General features: G+C 39.4%; 1 protein-coding gene across 7 annotated transcripts in view; it reads left to right on the forward strand.

Moving 5' to 3' along the window:
* Nucleotides 1–23865, forward strand: part of NCAPG2 (non-SMC condensin II complex subunit G2) — a 38828-nt gene extending 14963 nt beyond the window's left edge. For 5 of the 7 annotated variants that reach the window (XM_083406134.1, XM_083406135.1, XM_083406136.1 and 2 more), the window contains exons 13-28: nucleotides 690–842; nucleotides 3051–3273; nucleotides 3896–3999; nucleotides 5531–5704; nucleotides 6648–6718; nucleotides 6903–7056; nucleotides 7297–7470; nucleotides 8367–8480; nucleotides 8584–8727; nucleotides 9740–9839; nucleotides 11895–12079; nucleotides 13755–13901; nucleotides 17116–17219; nucleotides 20613–20710; nucleotides 21590–21695; nucleotides 23465–23865. In XM_083406134.1, the coding sequence (XP_083262260.1) occupies nucleotides 690–842; nucleotides 3051–3273; nucleotides 3896–3999; nucleotides 5531–5704; nucleotides 6648–6718; nucleotides 6903–7056; nucleotides 7297–7470; nucleotides 8367–8480; nucleotides 8584–8727; nucleotides 9740–9839; nucleotides 11895–12079; nucleotides 13755–13901; nucleotides 17116–17219; nucleotides 20613–20710; nucleotides 21590–21695; nucleotides 23465–23516 (2103 nt within the window). In that variant the 3' untranslated portion in view covers nucleotides 23517–23865. Of the gene's footprint in view, nucleotides 1–689; nucleotides 843–3050; nucleotides 3274–3895; nucleotides 4000–5530; nucleotides 5705–6647; nucleotides 6719–6902; nucleotides 7057–7296; nucleotides 7471–8366; nucleotides 8481–8583; nucleotides 8728–9739; nucleotides 9840–11894; nucleotides 12080–13754; nucleotides 13902–17115; nucleotides 17570–17934; nucleotides 19107–19922; nucleotides 20711–21589; nucleotides 21696–23464 lie in introns of all 7 variants that reach the window. The other 2 variants (XR_014503653.1, XM_083406139.1) reach the window with 2 other exon arrangements.
* Nucleotides 23866–24093: the final 228 nt, after the last annotated feature.

Below are 24093 nucleotides of genomic sequence, written 5' to 3' on the forward strand. Positions count from 1 at the left end.
GAATTTCCTCTCAGAGCTCCTCCACTCCACTTACCCCCACAACACACACTGCTCAGCTATGTGGAGGAAGGCAGCTTGGCAACCAGGAAAAAGTGGCCTGGGAAAAGGCAGGGCCCAGAGGAGAGGCTGCTGGGCTGAAGAGCAGGCTACAAGACAGTAGTTCCCAAGCTCTGTTTTATAGCCAATGCTATTCCCTTTTAAAAATAAGCTTTGAAATAGTTGGCATGCAAAGATCATGATGCTGATTAGTGATGAGCTTGTTAAAACAGGGTACTTCTGATTGGAATGAGAACACAATCTTAATAACTAGAACAATGCTGTAATAGTAAAGTTCTCTAGAGCAGAAATGTTTGCTAACCTAATCATACCTTAAATTGGAATAAAAACATCAGTAGATGTACCGAACCTTTTAAATGCTTCTATTCTGCATAAATATATTTGCTGTCTTTGTTCCAGTTCAGCAGCACATCCCTAGAAGGAATATTAATAGGACAATTTTTATATGCACAACATATACCACTTTGCATTTAAATGGCATGTTTTAATAAAACGTGTTTCCTTGCTTTTTGTCATTCTCCAGAGCCAGTTCTCTAAGCTGCATGTGGTTAGCAATTAGAATAGTTTCAGTTCTGTATTCCCTGCTTTCTTGTGATAACCTTTTATTGGTCTTTTTCTTTTCTCTCTTGCAGTGCTTGCCTATAATTTTGGACAACGTACTAACCCACCCATTATTGGAACAGCTCCTGCCAGCCCTGAAATACAATCTCCATGACAATTCGGAGAAAGTTAGAGTGGCTTTCGTTGATATGTTGCTGAAAATTAAGTCTGTCAAGGCTGCTAAGGTAGGATAAATTAGGTTTGCTAGGCTGCAGACAGGCTGCATAGAACTAGGCAATTTATTCTGAAAGATGTACATTCATCAGTACTGCAACAATCCTAAAAGAATAGGGGGGCAGGTAACCTATTAACACTTCACTCCAAACTATTTACTATTGTTGTATTTTAAACTAATCAGTGCCTTAAAAATGCCAGTTTCTTTTTTGCAGTTTTTCTGGCAATTATCTTGATTGTATGTCCAGCAGTTGTATTCTGTTATTTCCTTATTATTTTTAAACATAAGTTACAAATTATTGGTACTTTGTAGCTGCAAAAATAAACTGCCCCTAATTGGAAAAGATGTGAGAACTCAACTGGGCATTAACTGGATACCAAGAGCTGGGATGTTGCTGAATTGTTTAGGAAGAAATAGAACCAGGAGGGACAACTGTATTCCAACAGCTTTTAGGAAATATGAAGATATTAGTTGAGAATCAAATCGGATCAGAAGATCTATGGTCAATAATATCATTGTATGTCTGTGAGCTGTTGAGTGCTTTATTTATTCCTATGTTGTTTACAACAAAACTAATAGAAGTCTCTGGGGTTGGGGGCTTAGAAAAGTACTGTACTTTATTTCTATTGTGTCTGCACCAGCAGCTTTTTCATTGATTTTTTTGGGGTGTGCATTTGTTGGAATATACATATGATGATGAGGACTTGGATTTTTATAAGGGGGAAGGAGGACAATCCTTGCACATGTACTGATAAACCTACACTGATATTTGAAAAAAGGAGAGTTTATTCTTCAGGCACACGTTGCTATACATACTTATAAGTAATGGTTAAGCAATGTGCCATTTGATTCCCTTCCCCACTTGCAAGATTCCAAAATTACAAAGTTTTCACATTTATAAGGCTGTATAATGCACTGGATTGATGCAATTTATATTCTTTTAATTATTATTTAAACAGTACAATATATAATAATATTTAATTTTCAGTTGATTTATTTGAATTCATTAAATTTCTTTGAACCTGCTAATCATTATAAAGTTAATGCTCAATTTATAACTCTGTATAAACTCAGTGCTGGGCTCCTTATACTGTAGTTTTCTTGCTTTTTCAATATTGTTAGTTTTATAATCCAAATTTTCCTTATCATTCTATTTACTCAGGCCACACATTATAATATATAATGCTGCTTCTTGATAAAAGTTGGCATATTTTACATAATTCAGTAAGCACAGTAAAGGGTCTGTCGATGTGTCAATTGAAAGCTGGCCATGTTCCTTACAAGTATGTTCAGATGTTAGTACCTTTTTAAAGCACTGCTGACTTCTAGGCTAATTTGACCATTGCTACTTGCCCTTTATGTGTGGCAAGATCAGGATTGAGCCTTGAGCTCTTCCTTTCTGCTCTTACCTATGGTCAGAGAAGTGAATGCAATTATTTGCAAGCTCTCCTGACCCTGGATATGGAACCTGTTTCTGCTTTAGCATCCATAGTCTTGCTTAGATAAATGGAGTCTCTTTGTTGGCACTTCTGCACCTGTGGGAGGAAGAACAGGCCCATGGCCCATTCCTAACGGTGCTGAGAAGAGGGAAGAGAGAAGAGAGAAAAGGGAAGAAATATCCAAATAGCTGTTCAGCTGTGATACAGGTTTCCCAATTTCAACCTGCTGCAAAAAAGCATTTTCATACTCATGCAAGTGTGTTGAGACCAGTGTGTGTACACTAACTGCATGCATAAGATCTTCTGCTCCCTGCTCTGTTTTTAACCCCAATAGTTTGCCCGGAACTGCCACAATAAAGATGTGGCATTCTGTTCCCAGAAGCCTTATCTAAACTCCATAGATTGGATGCAGACAGAGGTAGATAACAAGGTGTGATACAGGACAAGGACAAGTTGGAAGAGGGGCTAGTTGATTTTAACATTGTCTTTTTACATTGTTGGAGCCTGCATAGGTTTGTGGGAACAATTTGTAACCTTTATGGTAAAGGACGGGTAAGAAATAATAATAGTATTGACTAGCAGAAATGCTGAAAGGTTGAGGCTGTGATGATCCAGGGGGGGATTTGTAAAGGAATGTTTTGAACAGAGATTTTAGAAAAAGCATCATGTAAAAAAAGGCAAAATGGGATTATTAGATAATGTAATCATGATAACTTTTTTTCTTTTTCTTCCTCTTCCTCACCTCCATACTGCCCTGCTCCAAATTCCTCACAAATCAGTTCTGGAAAATCTGTCCTATAGAGCATCTCTTAACTCGCCTTGAGATTGATTCACGGCCTGTGTCCCGGCGCATAGTAAATCTCCTGTTCAGCTCTTTCATGCCCATCGATCAACCAGAAGAAGTGTGGTGTGAGCGCTGTGTCACACTAATCCAAATGAACCCAGCAGCGGCTAGAAAGTTCTACCAGTATGCTTATGAGTACACCAGCCCAACCAACATAGGTAAAGTTGTGGAGAGCTAATGGTTTGGTTTATAATAAAGAATCTATGAGCAAAAGTATTGTGTAGTAGCTCTTACTGTAAATGCTCGTAGGCTAGTAGCTGCCTCTGAAGAATTCTGTGCCAAATTATAAATGCCGGGAAGGGAGAGAGAGAGAGAGAGAGACCTATATGGGGTTTTTATTCTTATTGCTGCCTTTTATATGCATGCATTATGTATATACTTGGCTTATTTATTTTTAAATGGAGATCGTACTTAACTCCCTCCTCAGTGCATAGCCCTTGAGTGATACAGGGTGTTAACTTCAGCCACATTTAAATAATTTATTTTTATTTTATATTAAAATATATAGCCATGAAGATGCTCAAGGCCATTTACAAATCAATTAAAAACACTAGTAAGAAATATAATGAATAAAATATTAAGCTCTAAGCAGCACCGTGTTTTATCATTAAACTGTTTTCATTTTTATCTTTTGTTTACATTGAAGACTTTAAATGTTTAAATTTACTCTTTTTTTGAATGTAAGTAATGATTCGGTTGACTGCTTTGCTGCCCACTACTTTAAATTGTTCCTGTTTCACACTATCTTTCACAATTGCACACTTTGTTCTTTAATTTTAGCTAAATTGATGCTTACCATTCAGAGCTGTTTGAACGCCTGTATCCGGCAGGGATTAAAAGCATCTGACAGCGATGATGAAGACAGTGAGAAAGAGAACATGAGCGTAAGAATGCAACACAAAGTTTCTAAGATAAAAATGCTAATTAGGAGAATAAGAAGTGGTCTACGTACTTGGCTCAGTATTGTCTACACTGACCAGTAGTGGCTTTCCATGGTTTCAGACAGGATGTTCCCAGCCAGGGATTGTACTCGGGACCTGAGCTTTTCTTCTGTCTTGCTCTTTGGGACAAAATATAGAGGACAACTGTTCACTGTTTCACCTACCAAGAGTGTTCCTTGGTGCTTGATGTGGGATGTGATGTTCCCCAGTTGCAGCACAGCTGCTAAACCAAGGTTTGGCTTAGTGTGTTGTCCAAACCTAGAAAACTGCTTAGTAGGACAGACCGGAAAGGAGCAAAGCAGCTGCAAGTTCCTATCTAGGAGCCAGCACACTTTGTCCTAGTAGGCTATGTTTGCCTTACTGTGGAACCAGGCCTGTGTGAGGTGTGTTCACTCTGTGCCATATTGATTATTACTTGGACTGTCAGCACCTGAACCAGCTTTAAACTATAATTTCGTTCTAGCAGCTAAATTTCTGGCAGCTAAATTGCTAACCCATAAACTGCTGCAATGTTTGTATATTCATCTAGGCTAGTGGTGGCCAAACTTGGCCCTCCAGATGTTTTGGGACTACAACTCCCTTCATTCCTAGCTAACAGAACCTGTGGTCAGGGATGATGGGAATTGTAGTCCCAAAACATCTGGAGGGCCGAGTTTGGCCACCACTGGTCTAGGCATTTTCTAAAGTAAAAAAATAAATTCATAAGTTGGGTTGGGAGCTTCCCAGAGTGGCTGGGGAAACCCAGTCAGATGGACGGGGTATAACACACACACACACACACACACACACACACACACACACACACTAGCTGCTGTGTTTTCTTTAGGCTTTCTTTTGCAGTCTCTGGAAAGGCTTGCTTTGAAATGCTGGTTTCCCTTGCTCTACGTGGCCCCACATTCATTTTCAGGGTCTTCATCTTGTTTCTGTACCTCCAGCTTCTATCAGTGCCTACCAACCCTGATGCCTATGTTCTCCTACCACTGTTGGTGGCAGTATACGTCTGAATGTCAGTCGCTGGGGATCACAAATTGTGAGAGTACTGTTGCTCTCAGGTCTTGCTTTTGGTATTCCCATATGCATCTGGTTGGCCAGTGTGAGAACAGAATGCTAGACTAGATGGGCTGTTGGCATGATCCAACGGGTTCTTCTTATGTTCTGTGTTGCGTTTGGGAATTCTGAGGCAATAAAATCTAGATTTTAGGATGTTAGTTTTCAATGGGTATTATTACATGATCTAAGAAAAAAAAACCAGTTAATGCTCATTTCCCCCTTGATTCCTGGAACACTGGCCCTCTCAGATAATGGCAAATTTCTAAAATTGCTTTCTTTCTAAAATTCCTGACAACTTCCGTTGTATTAACATACACATGAGTTCAAGAAGGCCCGTTCCATTTTTTTTAAAGCCTATAAGCCTAATTTGAGATGCATTGTGCAAGAGAAATTGCATAATAATCCTCACATGTTTACATTTCAGGTGCCACATAATGTGTTGTCAGTTGATGACATACCTTCCATGGCAGGCTTACTTGAAATAATTGTAATTCTGTGGAGAAGCATTCAAAAACCACTTAATCGCAACGAAGGAGCCAAAAACCATATTGTCCGAAAATTTGCTTCTGTGCTATCTGAATATTTAAAAGTATTTAAGGTAAGTTCTCCTGTGAGGTACCCTTAAAATTCCTATAGATGAATTGGATGCAAAGGTTTCATTCTGTTTGTGGAAAGGGTACAATTACAAACAGAAGAGCCCCCTTGAACTCCAACTCACAGTAACACTTATCTCACAAGCTTTATTCTGTGGCTCCTTGTCCTTCACTAGGTATAGGGGAAAGAATGCAAAGGTATTAAAAACAGAAAGAAGTAACTTGCTTGGGTTTTTGTGTAGAGGGAATACAGTAGGAATAAGAGAATTCTGTGAAGTACAAGACAATCAGTTCATCATCATTGTAATTATTACTATTATGAATTAAATTTGTATACCACCCTTCATCCAGGGATCCTAGGGTGGTTCATAACATCATTAGATTGAAGAACTGCAGTACATGCATCCAACATCCTGTAGATAGAGAAAGGGTTGGAAATTTTGCAAATGTGTTGTTGTTGGTCTGCCTCTGTATTTGCTCTAACTTTAAGACATTAAATCATAACGTTGCTGTAACTTTAAATGCATGGATGCTCTTTCCGTGTGTGTGTGTGTGGTGTATATATTCATATGGAATGTTTGTCATTTATAGATCTCATTGATCAGAGATTCTTTTTATTCAGCACTGTTCAGAACTGTAATAAATGCACTGGGAAGTACAACAGTAAACATATGCAAGCCAAGTGTACATAAGATCTAACAGCATTGTTAGTCTATATTTGTAGCACAGTCTAGGCAGACCAAAGTTGAGGTAGTCAAGTATACAAGATGTACTAATATGAATCAGGCTTAATAATTCTTGACCTGACTTTTTGAGAATCTTAATGAATTAAGGACTTGCTGTGAAAATGGAGGGGCACCATGTGAAGTACTTGGTTCTCTTTGTAAGTGGCCTTGTTTACCAAATGTTTAGAAATTCCTTATTAGACTATTCTTTGTTTCAACCTAGGATGATCGTTGTGTGTCACCAATAATTGTCCTTGCATCTTTCATGACTCCTGCTGCTATTCCTACATTCAGGTATTTATGTATTTAGTTATAGTTGCAAATGTGGATATAAATTTTTCCTGTCAACTGTGTGCCATGCAAATTTGATTCTAGTAAGGATATTTCAATCCATAGGCATGTTGAAAAGTTGTGTAGGCTTTTGAGGTAACCTTATGTACTTAAATGGCTAACGTGCCGTGTTTGCATTTGTTTCTAGTTGTGGTGTGGTCTCTAAACTGAAGAATCTGGAAAATGGTGCCACTGAAAACCAATACTCTTCCCTTCTTGATTGTCTGTGTCGTTGGGGGAAAGTGGGACACATTCTTGAATTAATCTGTGATTGGATAACTGCTGAACCAGTTGGAAGAGAGGTGTGTTAAAAGTCTGGCTTTGAAACTCGGCAGAGCAAAGAGTATATTGTTAATGTAATGTTTGAAATATTGTACTGTGTTAAAAAAGAAAATAATAAAAATTATACTTAAAAAAAAGTTGGGCTTTGAATGCATTGCCTTATGCACCTTTTGTAGATGGATCATTGCTTTAGTTAACATTTTAAAATGACATCTTCCTACTGTTTAAATATAAAGGAGCTCTTTTCTCTTTGTATGTAGAGTAATGGCACTTCTGAACGGCGAGTACGTATCCAGGAGACACATGAGTCGAAACCAGAATTGGCGCTTGATTATATGGAGTATTTGCTGACTCATTACATGAATCGGGAATGTCTCCTGTCACTCCCCAAAGAGAAGCTGGACCATCTTTTGAAAGCTCTTGAAGCTGCAAAGGTTAGATTTCACTCTTCCACAGTATTGTATGGCAATTTGAATTAATGCCAGCAAGTAACATATAAGGTTTTCTGCTGTTATCTGCCTTTTGGATATCTTTCTCTTCTCCACAATCATCCAGTAAACCTTTGAAGCAACTTATTCCAACAAAATGTAGCCTTCATATGTTGCCTAAGAGTTTATCTTTTATTGTGGGTCAAATTGATGTAAAAATCTTCATCTCTGTTCAGAATGCATACATAGTGTTATCAGGCAATGTCAGTTCAGATTAACACTGCTTGATAATATTGATATATGGTAATTATACTTCTGTTCTTCTATATTTGCTCCAACCGAGAACCTTTGCATTTGCAAGGAGCAGCCGGATTGTGCAGATTACGTAATACAGGAACTACCATGAGAAAGACCTTGACTACAGTGATGTGTCTGTATTTCCGCACAGGCACAAGCCTTTTTTTGTCTCTTATTGTGCAAGCTCTGTAATAAAATGGAACAGTTTGAACAGGATGATGCAATGCATGCTGATATATGCCTGCTGGAGCGACACTTAAACTAGGTTAAAGTGGGCAATATGCCAGATGGGCAGTACTGGCCGTTTACTTCAGGTGTATGGATTGACATTTTATTTGAGGGTGAGCATCCAGTGCATCATCAGAATTGGGTAGCTAGGTTGCCTAGTGTAATTTCCCAATAGAATGAACAATTAGCCTCTTTTGTATTGGTTTATGGTTCATGTTGTCAGTTCTGGGGATCGTTCTAGCTTCACACTATTTTGCTTATGTGTGTGATGGCCAGGAATGTAACTCCCGCATAAGATGTGAATTACCTGTACTCGTAAATATCCTCCACTCCTCAAAATCTCTTTTTTCTTCCTAAGTATGATTTTTACATTTCAGGATGTTCTAGGCTCTTCTAGTAGAGGATCTGATGCAAGGCCTCCCTTTTACCCTGCAACTGCACTGAGAGCCTTCAGTCTGTATTGCAGATTAAATATACATCTTCAATATAAGGTACTGTCATGTCAAGAGTTGCTCTGCGTTTGAGCAGCAATAGGTCTCAGAATCTGAATATATTATATCACATATTTGTGTGCTTCTGTTTTCATCTTAACAGTTTGCCTCTGAAGGGCAGGAGTACCTGTCAGCTTTGGAGAAAGCAGGAGCTTGGATAGAAAGTAGCATTCTGCCTGCTTTTGAAATAGATGAACAGGAAGGCAACACAGAGCAGCCCAGTGAAACCTCTCAGCTGGTGGTTCAGGTAAAATGTATGTGCATGTTGTGGGGTTTTTCTCATGTATTTTGAATTAGTGCAGTACCTCACACTGGCTCAATTGAGACCTCACACCAGAGAAACACAGATGCAATCCATAATTTAGACCTGCTTGTGCTCACCAATGGTTTGATCACCTATGATTTGTTTCCTTTTACTTTATTATATTTTTATCTCATTTTTCCAAGATACTCACAGTTGCTTCACTTACTCTTCTCTTCCTTAGCTCTGTGCTCTTGTTTATGTAGCGCAACAGCCTTAAGAGGTAGACTAACTGCTATGCCTATGGTTTGTCAATTTGTACAGAAACTTGTTCAAACCATGGCCTTAGACTCTGATTTGCCGACTGGCTTTCAGACCATGAGATGTCAGATCAGATGCCATGAAAAATCATAGCTAAGCTTCCTTAACTGTGGTTTGATGTCTGATATCGATTGCAGGATCATTTTGTCGTTAATTTTTTGTTTTTACAAGGGTGACCTCCTCAAGAGTTGTGCTAGTAACAGCCAGTGGAACAAAGGACTGTACAGTAGATGCTAAATCCTTCAAAGCACTCTTCTGCTATTTACTTAGGAAATGCGTGATAAAACATGAGTCTGGCTTCTTGTGTAATTTTAATATTAGCTAATGGAATGATTAAATAAACTCCCTATGTCTATAAAATAACTGCCCTCCAGTTATTCTGCCTGAAGGGTAGCACTGTAAAGTTTGTTTATTCACCTATAAAAGTTGATCCAATAGCAAGAGCCTATTAACTCTTCTTTTGGATTAAAACTGTCAAAAATGAGCTGACATTAGGGAATAGTGGATTTTTTAAATAAAAATGTTTAAACAGAAATTTTAAAAATTAAACGTGTATTTCCTACCTTGCTAACAACTTGTCATCCATTTCCTAATCTCAAGCATGCTTTAATCTCAATAGATCCTTAATAACTGCATCTAAATATTAAGTACTGGTCATGCACAAAATTTTTAATATATTTCAACTTTTCATATGTAGAATTACCTGACAGTTTGCAAAGATGTTATAGCTGTTGGCCTTGGTGATTCAGAATTTCAAGCACACCTTTTGAACTTGACCATTGTCATCATACACACAGGTATGTTTCTGGCTAATTAACACTGCCTTTTATTTTGTGTGGTTAAGATACATTGCTTGGCCCATAAACCTTTAGAACATGACAAGGATGCCACATTTCCAAAATTAAAATTTATGAAACTCTGTACTTTAAACGTTGTGTATACACATACATGCCCCCCCCCCCAATATTCAAGGTTAACATACAAAGTAGATCCCAGAGAAGAGAAAATTAGCAACATTGGAAAAAACATATTGTGTAATAAAATACATATTTATAAAGGTTGCATCTGATACCATCTGTGGACAAGTAGAACTTTACCTTCCTCTCCTCTTCCACGCAACCCTCACAATCTTCTTTGGGGTGCTGCAGGAGGAAGGAGAAAAGTCCAATTCATATAGTGGGGCTTCACATCATGAAGTTTGCTTGCACAATACTGGATTCTGTCCAAATGGTATGTATTGTAGTATGCTAATGACAATGTTGATACAAGTAGGTACGCAGTAATAACAAATAAGTTATATAATGACTGTGCAATTCGGCTGTTGATACTGAAATGAATTTTATAAATGCTGTTAGTTCTAGAAAGTACTAGTTCCAGAGGTGGGCGTGAACTGCATATTGTGCAAGCAGTTAGATAGCAGTGACGTGTCTCTGATGCAGAGAACAAAGCAAATCCAGCACAGATACTAAAATCACAGTTCAATGATTACCCTACAGGATATACCTAGTAAGATGTTGCTCTTTTAACTACTTCACCAAAATACCTCATTTTCTGAGTGCATTAATTGGATAGTAAAGCCATAGAGCCAAAACAGTTCCTCTCCTGTATTAGAAATGGGGGTCCTTTTTCAGTCTGAAAGCCGCATTGCCTTCTGGACAGCCTTCCATGGACCACGGGTCAGTGGTAGGCAGAGTGATAAATGTCAGTTTTACCTTTGGTACAGTAGGCTAGTTTCTGCACCCACTCACATGCCCCTCTCTAAGCGAGAGCTTTTATCTGAGTTCATGGACACATTTCAGTTGGGCAAAAATGCTTGACCAGGCCACTGAGGGTGTATGGCCTAGGGAGACAGATTCTGAGTGCCAGAGAGAGAGAGAGGCTTGGAGAGCCACAGTCATTCTCCAACCCTGAGGTCCTTGCTTCTGTCCTTTATTATTATGATGCCCACAGTGTCTATGCACATAATTGGCAGCTTCACTATATGCTCTTCTGAATATATCATTAAGTTGACACTTGGGCAGCCCTTTGTTTCAGGCTAAGAAAGCCTATTCTTGAGTAGACTTTGGCTGCCTTTGTTTCCGGATGAATAGGTATTCTGTGTGCACATGTGCAAGAAACCAAGTAGGACACATGGCATCCATGGCATGGGTGGAAAGAGACATGATGGGGCTATAGGTCAAATCCTGTTTTGCTACCTTGCAGAAAAAGAGTGTGCATAGGGTACTGTAACTTCATAAAGGAGCTAAACTGGTGAGGAATGCCTGTAACCTTGATGTGGTTTAGTGGTTAGAGTGTCTGAGTAGGACCTAGGAAGCCAAGGTTCAAATACTCACTCAGCCATAGAATCGTAGAATTGTAGAGTTGGAAGGGACCCTGAGGGCCTTCTAGTCCAACCCCCTGCAATGCAGAAATTCTGCCCACAGCTGTCCCTGGATGGACTCAAACCACCAACCTTCTGGTTAACAGCGAGATACACTGACTCATTGTGCCACAGGCTCCCTGGATACCATGAAGCTTTCTGGGTGACCTTGGGCCAGTCACTGCCTCTCAGCCTAACATAGTATCTCACAGGGTTGCTGTAGGGATTAAATGGGAAAAGGGCAGAACCATGTACCTCACCTTGAGTGCCTTGGAGAAAAAGGTGAGATATACATGCAATAAATTAATTAAATCAATAAATATTGAAGGATCATAGGATCAATAACCTCCAGGAATTAATTGGCCATTAGATAGATAGATAGATAGATAGATAGATAGATAGATAGATAGATAGATAGACAGATGATAGTTATATGGGGTGGCATAGCTTAAAATCTGAATTCTGATAGTTAATTCCATTTTTCTTTGCTTAGACAGAGGCTATGTCTGCATTCCAATGATACTTGGTATCCTGAGAGAGATGGTTGAAGCTTCTTTAGCCCATAATACTGATAGCAGTGACTGGGAAGAGCTTCTTGACAATGTTCAGAAGATGTTCCAGAAGATTCTAGAATGTATGGCACTGGGACTCAGAAGACAGCGTGAAGAAGGAATCCAGGTATTTGTTGCATATGAAGTTGGCCAGCTTGTTTCTTGCCAAATGAATGACTTATTCTATCTACAATTATTGGGGAGTGAAACCATTAAGGTGATGTGAACACTTTTCTGTTTGACAATCACTGCTGTATTGGCCAGGCATGGCTGTTGCTCACGAAAGAGTATAGATAACTTGGGAGAATAGCCTCCAAAGAGATATAGGGGTATTGATTTTTCTCTATAGCAAGGAAATGTGTGTCCCTTTGATGCCTACTTTTACTCTTAAACCAACTTTTAAAAAATGAAAGGCAAGAGGTCATTGCAAATAAAAAGAAACGCAGAGAAACCAGTTAAAAGGAAGAAGTAACAGTATACATTTTATATATACCAACATTCTGCCCAGACAACCAAAATTACTGCATAATGAAGGGACAAAGTGGTCGTTAGTTTTCATAGCAGGCTTTTCAATAGCTTTCATAGACGTTGGTGCTGTGATTTCTCCCCTGTGTCTCTGATGAAGGGCTTGCCTGAAATTCAGTGCTGGTACAAGTGTGAAAGGATAATGGACTAGCTTAAGTAGTGTCTTCAAGCTTTGCATGCCACTATTCCGAACCTGTTTCCTTATACCAACCTTGCCAGAAATGTGTTACCTCCACTTTCACTGCTACTGGACTCCTATATTTCCATTTCGTAGTGAGGTTGTTTAATCCCTTTGTCAGCATTAATTCTTAGTTTCAGTTTCATAAGGATCCATGACCCTGTTTCTTCTTGAGCCTTTTAACACTATATTGGAAAAATAATTCTGCACAGACTTTTGGAACTGGGCTGTTGATCACGATTTGGGTTGTTTCTAAGCAGCAAAGAATTGGAGCATGTTAATTAATTTTACTATTCTAAGATTTGTGTCATAGTACCAACATGGGAAAGTGCATGTACTTCCTTCCATCCTCCACTTTCTGAAACGATCTAGTGATGCTGCACTGCTTGCATGGGCTGGCTGGAACTGGGTGCGAGACTTGTTCCCTCTTCCACATGAAAGTAGGCAGTTCACCTTCAATGCTCTTTGTAGACTGCTGTTACTGGGTACATGTTTTTAAGCTGCTGTGACTTTCATGAAGATTTTCTCTGCTCTGAGTTCTGCAGCTATGCCCAAATGATTAAACTCCTGAAAACAGACTCATAACTCTTGTTCTCTCTGAAAGTGTTATCCTTGAGAAATCTAAATCTGTTTATTCAAAGGTCTGTTTATGACTTCTAAAGCCTGACTTCTAAAGCTTAGGCCCAGGACTGCATTCTGCCATGCAAACCCGATAGCGTTCTGACACCTTCAGGGGAGGCCCTTCTCTTGATCCTGCCACACTCACAGGGATGTTTGGTAGTGGCTGCTCTCAGACTCTGGAACTCCCATCCTAGAGAAGCTAGACTGACTCTCTTGTTCTGCTGGCAAGTTCCAACATTTCCAAGTTCCAAGACTGTTTTATTCCAACAGGCTTTTAAATAGTGATGTGCTTTTTTTACTATCTGCATTTTAATTACGTTTTAACTACTGTATTACCTTCTGTATGTTTTTAGTCTTCTGTATTTTATTTGTATTTTAATTTGTGTACACTGTCTTTTGTGGTCCAGTCTGGGGAATATGTGGATATAAATAAACATAATTATAATATAATATAAAACTATTTTTTTATTTGTTCTAGTTCATTCATTCTATTCAGGAGCCTCTTCGAGAATTTGTACATGTGGTTCAGTGTTGTGCTTTGACTTGTCCAGCTGTTCACCATGGAGTCCTTTCTTCTCTGCTTGCTGCAACAGTAGTCGAGACAGGCTACACCTTGCAACACAAGGTACAGGGCTTTGTTTTGCTTTCTTTCTGAAAATGCTCTGTAAGCATGAAGGGAGGTATCAAGTGATCATGCACAGGTTTATTAGTGAATTGGTGCTGAGATATATTTTTTGTACTAACTTGTATACTCAGTATATTTTATAAAAAGAATGTCACCATAAATCCAAGTTCTTATTCTTGTGAATATAAATTGCTTGCTGTTGCACTTTTTATTACAGCTATAAAACTGCGGTTCATTTTTATTGTCTAATAACCTTACCATAAATTTATTATTGTTGGAGAAACTGGCTTGTCTTCAGTTTTTGGAAGAGCTTAGATATAACGACAAAAATCCAGTGCCAGTTAACAAACTACCTTTCATTTATCTTGAATAATGCTACTTTTTTTTTTTACCCATCTTATATACAGTTGATGGTCTAGAGTGGTGACTAATCTGTGACCCTCCAGATGTTGTAGCTCGCATCAGCCATTAGAGTCAGGAATTATGGGAGCTATAGTCGAAACTAATGTAGAGTGTACCACAGGGTTAGCTACTGCTACTATGAAGCATGCTAGGAGTATCTGTTTTCCATGGATTCTGCTTCCTAAGAGCCTTTAAAATATGTTCAAGCCCACATGTGTTCATTTCCACTCAGAAAAGCTGGATAGAGATTGTTTGGGGATGAGGGGGACGTCTAACAAGCATTGATTCTATGTAAACTGAAAATGTGAGTTCTGACTGGCTCTGCTCACCTTGACCAATACCTAAAACAAGAAGTATAAAGGTGGCAGCGGCAGTGATGGGAAGAAAAGGAGAGAGTGGTGTGGAATACTTTCCAGACTTGCAGCCACTGTCTGCTGTAAGTGGGGAACCACCACTGGTCTACATGTCAAAGATTTTGGCCTCAAGGTTATTAGAAATGCTTCATGTCTCACTATCATTCTTATGGGAATTGAAATTCAGCCTGAAGGTTCTCATGGCAGTAATCTGTCACGCAAAATTACAGTGAGCAAAATGTAGAATGTTCTGCAAAACTGAAAGGCTAAAGGAATGCTTGGTCCCTATTATTACTTTGATGCTGTCAGTGACCTTTTGTAAGGTGAGGCATGAGGACCAGTATTTTCCCTCCTGGTTCTTTGCTAACAACCATGAAAGAAACATTTTAAACTGTATCTTCTGATTAGCTTTTGCCGTCTGTTGCTCTGTGCTTTTCCCCTCAGAAGAAAGAAATGAGACATAGGCTGCACCAGAAATCTTAAAGCTATCACAGTTAGCTTCTTGGATGAGGAGCACAGCTGCTGAATTTTTGTCTTTGTTTCTTAGAATAATGTTTTACTGGGGGTTTTTTTGTTTGCATTTGTTTTTATTATACAGACTTACGTTTTCTTTGTTGTGTTTTTATATACCACTTAGATATTTTTTAGCAGCTCAAAATTATCTGAAATAAATGTCTTGCCAGACATATACTGGGGGTGGGGGTGGAGGAATGGTCATCCACCTTGCTCTCGTCTGTGCAAGAAATCCGGACAATTACCATTCCCTTTGTTTGGTGTGGACCCCAATCAGGGAGCCCAGATAGGGTATATACCAAGCCTCAGCTCTGCTGTGACATGTTTACTGGTACAGTGGTACCTCGGGTTACATACGCTTCAGGTTACAGACTCTGCTAACCCAGAAATAGTGCTTCAGGTTAAGAACTTTGCTTCAGGTTGAGAACAGAAATCATGCCCTGGCGGCAACGGCAGGCCCCATTAGCTAAAGTGGTGCTTCAGGTTAAGAACAGTTTCAGGTTAAGTACAGACCTCTGGAACGAGTTATGTACTTAACCCAAGGTACCACTATATTAGGTCCAGTGTCTCAAGGACCTATGAATAACCAAGGCTTTGGGGAAATATGCCAAGGGGTGTTCAGGCAGTTTTCAAGCATACAAAGGACACTACCTAAGCAAATTCTTTGGACACCAGTAGAGTGAAGGCTGATTCTAGAAACATCACATCTAGTCCAGCTGTCTGTTCAGATCTGCACAATTTGTTTTCATTTCGTTTTCATAGAAATAATAAATTATTATTAGTAGTATTAGTATTATTATTTTCATGGATGAGCTCAGAATGACTAATGAATTGTATGGCTTCCAAGTTGTCTCCTATCTAGGCAGCTTACAGGCCAGATCTGAGTTTCATACGAGCTGTCATGTGATTTCATACCGTTCTCCAGGCCCTAGCCTAAAGTCCCCAAGAAAAGGCAGCTTCATTGTTGTTATTTTGCAGATCTGTGAGGACACGAGCCAAATAATAATAATGTAGCTGCATTGATGATGAGTGCAAAAAAGCTCTAAAACAATTACACACTCCTATGCATACTTTTTTCCTCACTTAATCATTGTTCATTCAAATGTGGAATTCACTCAACCGAACAGCAAAAGTGTGCTTGGAAGAGTCACACTTTAGTAAGGGCTGTGCCAAGGACACAGAGCTGAAGGACTTGGTAATGGTACTTTGAATGAGATTTTCAAGTGATAGCTGCTAGTTCAGACCTCAAGCTGGTCAGTGGACACACACCCCTCATTCCTACCCAATGAGAAAGCACTATGCCATCTGTTCCCCGTTAGTTATGACCCCTAAATTTACTATTAAGCCACTGTCAACCTTCACTCTGCTCTGAATGCCAGCAGGTGCAACAGACCTTTCAGAGCTGTTACAGCTTAGTGTGCATTCCCCTATCAAAGCCACAACAATTGCTAATGTACTGTTTGAGATAATGTCATGTAGCAAGTACTGCTTTTGTCAAGGGGATGGCAGTTTCCAAAGCCAATTCTCATGACCTCTCATTCACTCATAAAATGGATTGGCTTCCTAATCCTTAGAAAAACTGCACTTTTGTTATTAGGTGATATTCTGCACGCACATGTTCCACTGTATAATTTTTTTCATTTAAATAAGATCTCCAGTACACATTTTAGGACTACCTATGGCAAGGGGCTGAGCAAGAATTGGCTGGCTCTATGCTTTGCCTCAATAATGGTATCAAGTAACAAGACAATGGGAGCTGAATGCTCCTTCCGCCTGTCAGCTTTCCTTTTTTAAAATCCTAATTGTAGACATCTAGTAATTCTTTTTCTGGCTGTTCCGGTTCTGGTTAAATATTACATAAACTTAAAGTATCAAAATTCTTTGCATGCTGTGTATTCACTTCCAGTTTGCCTGAATAGAGTCTCTTTGGGTTTCTTCCGCTTTAGGCGTCCACTCCAGAAGAGCTGACTCCACCTAAGTCTTTTTCAGACCTCCCCCCACTTTCAAGTATTTTGATGGCAATAGTGAACAAGTCAGCAAATGTGGTCAGGTAAGTTCTTTCTATCCCCACCCTCCCAAATGTATGCGGCAAAGCAGATAGCCCCATTTCTTCTTGCATCACTGCTTGTACTCCTGCCCACATTGCGGAAGAGCAAGTGTACCTTCCTTCCCTGTACCATGAATTGAACCCTTGAGTGTGATGTGGGCTGCTGATGGCAGTGCTTTACATGAGCATGTGAAAGAGAGAGCTGATGGGGTAAGTATGAACTGGAGCCAAGCTTTAATTCCCTGTAGATACAAAGGCAGTTAATATCCACTGGCAGATCTCCATGTCTTATCAGCCAACTTTTATGCTAGGCTTTTTGTTTGTTTCTTCTTTTATTTTACAAATTGGTAAGAGCTCCTTCCTAGGGACGCGGGTGGCGCTGTGGGTTAAACCACAGAGCCTAGGGCTTGACGATTGAAAGGTCAGCGGTTCGAATCCCCGCGATGGGGTGAGCTCCCGTTGCTTGGTCCCTGCTCCTGCCAACCTAGCAGTTCGAAAGCACGTCAAAGTGCAAGTAGATAAATAGGTACCGCTCTGGCAGGAAGGTAAACGGCGTTTCCGTGCGCTGCTCTGGTTCGCCAGAAGCGGCTTAGTCATGCTGGCCACATGACCCAGAAGCTGTACGCTGGCTCCCTCGGCCAATAAAGCAAGATGAGCGCTGCAACCCCAGAGTTGGTCACGACTAGGCCAAATGGTCAGGGGTCCCTTTACCTTTAAGAGCTCCTTCAGACCTACACTTTATAATGGCAGCCTGAATGCATTTAGTTATACTTTCTTTTTTACTGGAACCTTAATTTAGCACTAGTATGTTGAAGACTAGTTTTACCACTCCTCAAACATAATACAAACAGAGCTATTTTAGGCCTGTAATGTTGATCCACCCCACATTTAATATATATATATATATCTCCAGGAAAATGGGTTCTACTTTAAATATACATATTTGGTCATCACTACTCAGGATACATGCAGTTGCCCTTATTGAAATGCACTGTAGATTGCCACTATAGGGCCCCCAACCCCAGGCAATTGGGCTGTGTTCCTTGGCTTAGTTTGACAGCTGTATCAGAGAGAGGAAAGAAGACCCCACCTCCTTAGAACTCTCCTCCCCCACATGGTGGTCTCTGCCTTGGCAGTAAGTGACAAGCTGTTCTCCAGTCATTGACTTTATCTTGAAGCAAGCTACTGTTATTCCCACTCCACCCCATCCCGGGCTTTAAGCTATCTAGTTGAAGCCTATTTTACTATGCATTTCCTAGAACAAAATGGATGAACAAAGACTCTTCCAAGTTGCTTCAGTTTCTCAAGTATATGTATTGGAGCAGAATGACGCACAGTCATTTTTAAGACCACTCACCGAAGAAATTTGCAAAAATTAAGGTTCTCCCTCTAAAATGACATGCCCTAGTCTGTTATACTTGATTTAACCTGGAAATCTCTTTACTAAGAACCTGTTTAACTATTGATGTACTTACTTCTATTCATATACTGTACTTATTTCTGTATTTGACAACATTAATCTAAAAAACACAGTTTTAGAGCTCATATTGAACTGTTCAGTTTCCAGGAATCAGGAACTTGTTGCAATTGAAACTACCATTTTTGCCACACATAGTCCTTGAATCTAAAATCTATCTTTCTTGTAACCATTGCTGCTGAACCATACTTTGTCATCAGTTTAGCTTGGTGTTGAAATGCACTTCCTTTCTCATGAGAACTATTTCCTAGTAAGAAAAGTGTGAGCGTGTATTGGGTGGCAGTGGTGCGTTACTCCTAGAAGACTGAATATTTTGCCATTTTCACTTTCAAATGCAACATGAGAAGCTGAATATGATTGTACTTGGTTTCCCTCACTCAGATAGGGTGTAGTTCACAGGCAGTTTTATATATGTTGTTGCATGATGAGTTGCTTGAGGAAGCAATTCATAAACAAAATAAATAATGGTAGTGGGAAATATATTTAATTAAATATTGCTGGTGCATATCCGAGGGATAAATGTGTGGATGGACTCTGTGGATGGCAAAATGGTAGACTTTGGTACATAGAAGGATCCATGCTTTGTAGCATGAATTGTAAATCGCTTTGAGAGGTGAGCAATTGAATTTGGTTATTGGTCGGTTGATGAGCTACGATTAACATTGAAGGAAACATCATTATGGGCTAATTGTAAGATAACTGAGCTGCCATTGTAAAGAGGGTGAATGTGATTCTTTGATACATGAAGCAATGTATTTCTAGCAAAGGTGATACAGTCGTACCTCGGAAGTTGAATGGAATCCATTCCAGAAGTCCGTTTGACTTTCAAAACGTTCAGAACCCAAGGCACAGCTTCCAATTGGCTGCAGGCTCCTGCAGGAAGCCGCAGAAGCCCCATAGGACATTCAGGTTCCAAAGAACGTTTGCAAACCGGAACACTCACTTCCAGGTTTGCGGCGTTCAGGAGCCAAAACGTTCAACTCGCAATGCATTCGGGATCCAAGGCATGACTGTATTTTGCAAACAGGGCAGAGCATTTACTGTAGTAACTGGTCTATTTAGAAAAAGACCTTCTGTGAGAACCACATGGTATACTAATATATTGGAATAACCAAAAGAAGATATTTAGCTGAAGGGAGATTATGGGCACGAAAATTTTTGGCAGTAAATTGGATGTGATTAAGTTGGGTTAGAGATTGTTGTGGAAGGAAAGGTTGCTATTGGGCAAGAGACACGAGTTGCTGAATTATACAAAGGATGTTGTCATCTTTACTTATGTTTCCATCACAGTGGGTTACATCTAGAAGGATTCTCCCTCTAACTATATATATATATGACTATTTAGTTCTACTAGGTTGGTGACTTTATGTTTCTAAATGCTTGTGCATTTTAAGAATATTGTCAGGAATTGTACATTTGGTAGCAGTGGGATAGCTCAGTAGGTAGAGCATGAGACTCTTAATCTCAAAGTCGAGGGCTCGAGCTCCACGTTGGGCAAAAGATCCCTGCACTGCAAGGGGTTGGGCTGGTTGACCCACATGGCCCCTTCCAACTTGAGAATACTATTATTGTAATGCTAACAATGGAGATGTGGTGTTTTGTCCTATTTGCCCACCTCCTCACCCAGATACACTGGAATGGAGTTAACTAGGAAAGGGATTAGGGCCATGGTCTGCCTAGAGAGGCTGAAGTGGAAAGTTTGAGGTAGGAGGGAGGAGAAAAAACTGGGCTGAAGGTGAAGAAAGGAAGTAGCTGTTCCGAGGTTCCTGGGGAGGGCAAAGTGACAGCAATGGATTTGGTAACGGTGCCTTGAAGTTATTAAGAGTTTTGCACAGGATCTTAAACCTAAGAACTCTGAAAGCTATTGTTTTTTTCCCCTCTTTACTTGTATATTCAAAGCATATTCCATTCATTCTTAGATCTTTTCTAAAGGAGTTAACGGAGTCCATTGAGTCTGAAGAAATTGAAGGGATTGTCAGCATTGCAGCAACTGTGTACATTGTTGCTTTAATTAAAGGTGAGTAAAAACAAGACTTTGGAATCATTGAAAGTTGCACAAGTTTAATTCTGATTTCTGGACTCCCGAATTGCTTTTTACAACCCCTCATCAAAGACTTTAGAATAAGCTTGCTAGTTAAAGCTTGCTAGTAAAAGGTCAAGAAGCAGGCATTGGAAGCAAACTGGTTCACCTGTATGACTCTCCTAAGGATCTGTATAGGGACCAAGGCCACTTAACTTGTTAGAAATGATTTGAAGTTGGGTGAGCAGGGAAGTAACCAAGTTTGCAGATGATGTCAAATTATCCAAGATGTTGGAAACACAAGCAGACTGCGAAATGCTGCAAGGGAATCTCTGCAAGCTAGTTTGAATAGGTGTTAAAATGGAGAATGAGGTTTAACAACTGTAAATGTTGAGTGATTCATATTGGGGTAAAAATCCTAAATGTGCTAAACAGAAGAGAGAGTTTGAGGTCATAGATAGCTGAATGAAAGCATGAACGCTGTGTGTGTTGCGGGGGGGGGGGTAGTTAAAGGGCAAATTCTATGCTAGAAATTATTGGAGAAGGGGTAAAAAACCAAATTGCTAGCATTTTCCTGAATAGGTTTTTTTTGGGTGGCAAAGATCCAACACTTAATGAAAACTTCAGATTCTGTATAAATGCAAATACCTTGTAGTATTTATTTTTCACAAAATGCTATTTGATTTCCAGAACAAATTATTGCCTCTATTCAAAAAAGCAATTGAATTCATGGCTAGCTTGAAAGGATTCTTTTAGTGCACCCATGATTAGTGGATTTACTTTTACACCTTAGGGGAATGTTTCTGTTCCCTTTTCTGTTCTACCTATTTCTGTTTCTCAGTAAGGCTCACTAGTTTTCATAATCATGTTTTTCAGCAGGTAAGCATAGGCCATCATACATAAAGGATATAGCATCTGCCCTTCAGAGGAAGTTAACATCATACAGCGAGATTATCAAGGAAGATGGTAGCAGCATGGAAAGGTAAACCTTTGGTGGAATGTTTACGTTCTGCTTTGTAGAAAAGATATATAGTAGTGCTGGTGTGTAATGCATTATTTTATTTGCAAAAATATTGATATACCACTATTCATTAAAAATATCAGAACATCTGCAATAAAACCATATGAAGCAGTCTGGTCTTAAGCAGTTTAGATTTTATCTTCTCATTGGCCTTATGTATCATAATGCATAGCAAAGTTAGAAGGGACCATGAGGATCATCTAGTCCAGCCCTCTGCAATGCACAAATTGTTTTGCACAATGTGGGGCTTCAACTCATGACCCTAAGATTCACAATCTCATTCTCTCCTGACTGAGCTTATGGGGTCTTCGCTGCAAGATCATATTCATCCAGTACTATACCAGCTGCACTGGCTCCCGGTGGAGTACAGGAGCAGGTTTAAGGTGCTGGTTTTAACCTTTAAAGCCCTATACGGCCTAGGACCCTCGTACCTATGGGACCGCCTCTCCTGGTATGTCCCACAGAGAAATTTACGGTCTGCAAATAAAAACATCCTGAAGATCCCAGGCCACAGAGAGGTTAGGCTGGCCTCAACTAGAGCCAGGGCTTTCTCGGCCGCAGCTCCAATCTGGTGGAACGCTCTGTCACAAGAGACTAGGGCCCTGCGGGACCTGACATCTTTCCGCAGGGCCTGCAAGACAGAGCTGTTCCACCAGGCCTTTGGTCAGGGTGCAGCCTGACCCCCTCCTCTGGCAATCTGCACAGAATTTTGCTTAATGGTTGCCATCAATTTGATTTTAATTAATTTTATAATGAATGTTTTTAGAATGTTGGATTATTTTGATTGTTGTTAGCCGCCCTGAGCCCAGCTTCGGCTGGGGAGGGTGGGATATAAATAAAATTTATTATTATTATTATTATTATTATTATTATTATTATTATTATTATTATATTATTGCTGAGTAATAAGTTATTTGAGGCCCACACAGAGCATATAAAGAAGGAAAGAAATGCCTTTCAGTTTTGTCTTGCAATTCTAATGGGGTTTTTTTGTTTAGTTTGTGAACAACACATGCAGCTATATGTTAGCTGCAGAGCTTCTGCTTTTCTCCATACTTCATGTATATTGAACTTATTAGGTCATGCAAGATGAGATCAAATACAATAGAATGCATCAGTGGTTTTTGATTCAGTGATCAGTATGTTACTTAATTCTTTAAAAGATTCCAGCTAATGCCATTTGCAAATGGATACTCTTAGCCACGTCTCTCAATGTTAATAAACAAACAATGTTCTTAATACTTGGAGCTAGCTAATAAAGACTTTGAGTACTTTACCCCCAGTATCTTTCTCATTGTGAGAATGCATCAAATTTCTAAAATCTTAGGAATCCATCAAAGGTAACATGGCTTGTTTCCGTAACCATCTTCTGCAAGTTTCTTTCTTATAACAGTGTACATAAAAGTGTGGAATGGGGATATGAGACAGAGTACTTTTGTTTGAAGCTCAATGCTCTCCCAATAAGCTCTTCGGTACAGGAAACCTTATACGTAGAGTATACTGCTGCATAGGAAGATCACCAGTATGGGGCCTTGACTAGGAGATATAAATCTAATCAGTACAAAACCCAGTTCATAGTGCTGTGAAGCAATTAATTTTAATCTGACATCCATACTTTTGCATAAGAGTATCAGAAATGTCATAGTAAGCAGATGTTTTAGTTAATGGAAAACTCTTCATTTGCCAGTCATTTGTGTAACTTACACAGCTGCTCCCTCTCTTGTTTTCAGAACCCTCTATGAAACGGCTCTATGTGTTTTGGATGAAATATTAGGTCCTTGACCATGTAACTATTTATATAAACTAAGGAAACAGTGAAGAAGATGAATACACCCCTTCCAGAGTGCCAAATGACTTAACTATGCAGTGTTTTGCCTTGAGTGGGAAAACCACGCCGCTTTGCTTTGTGCTTCCTTGTCATGGGACTGCTTCCATAGGTAATCTTTAAAGGCAAAATCAAATTGTACATTCATTTTTGTAAGAATTGTGAAGAAACACTTTTAAATGCTAAAGTATTTTTTTGTACATTGCTTTAAATATGGCTTAGATCCTTGAGTTATATTTTGTATATATTTAAAAAAAAGCTCTTTAAATGGCATCCAGATCTTTACATTAAATCACTATGCAAACATTGGTCGATTCACATGAGGCATGCTTGATCAGCACCAAAATCTTTCACCCAATGTTAAGTAAGAAATGTCTTCATTTTTAATATGGTATTTCACATACCGTTATTGAATACCGAGTAATATTTTCTGAAAGGTAATGCAATCACCAGTATAGATAGGTACTCCTACTGACTTATTCTGATAGCATATTTATGACATTCTGAATCTTTAAAAAGGTTTCTGTAATAGTC

Source organism: Podarcis tiliguerta, assembly GCF_965153285.1.
Source record: "Podarcis tiliguerta genome assembly, chromosome: 12".
Lineage (NCBI taxonomy): Eukaryota > Metazoa > Chordata > Lepidosauria > Squamata > Lacertidae > Podarcis > Podarcis tiliguerta.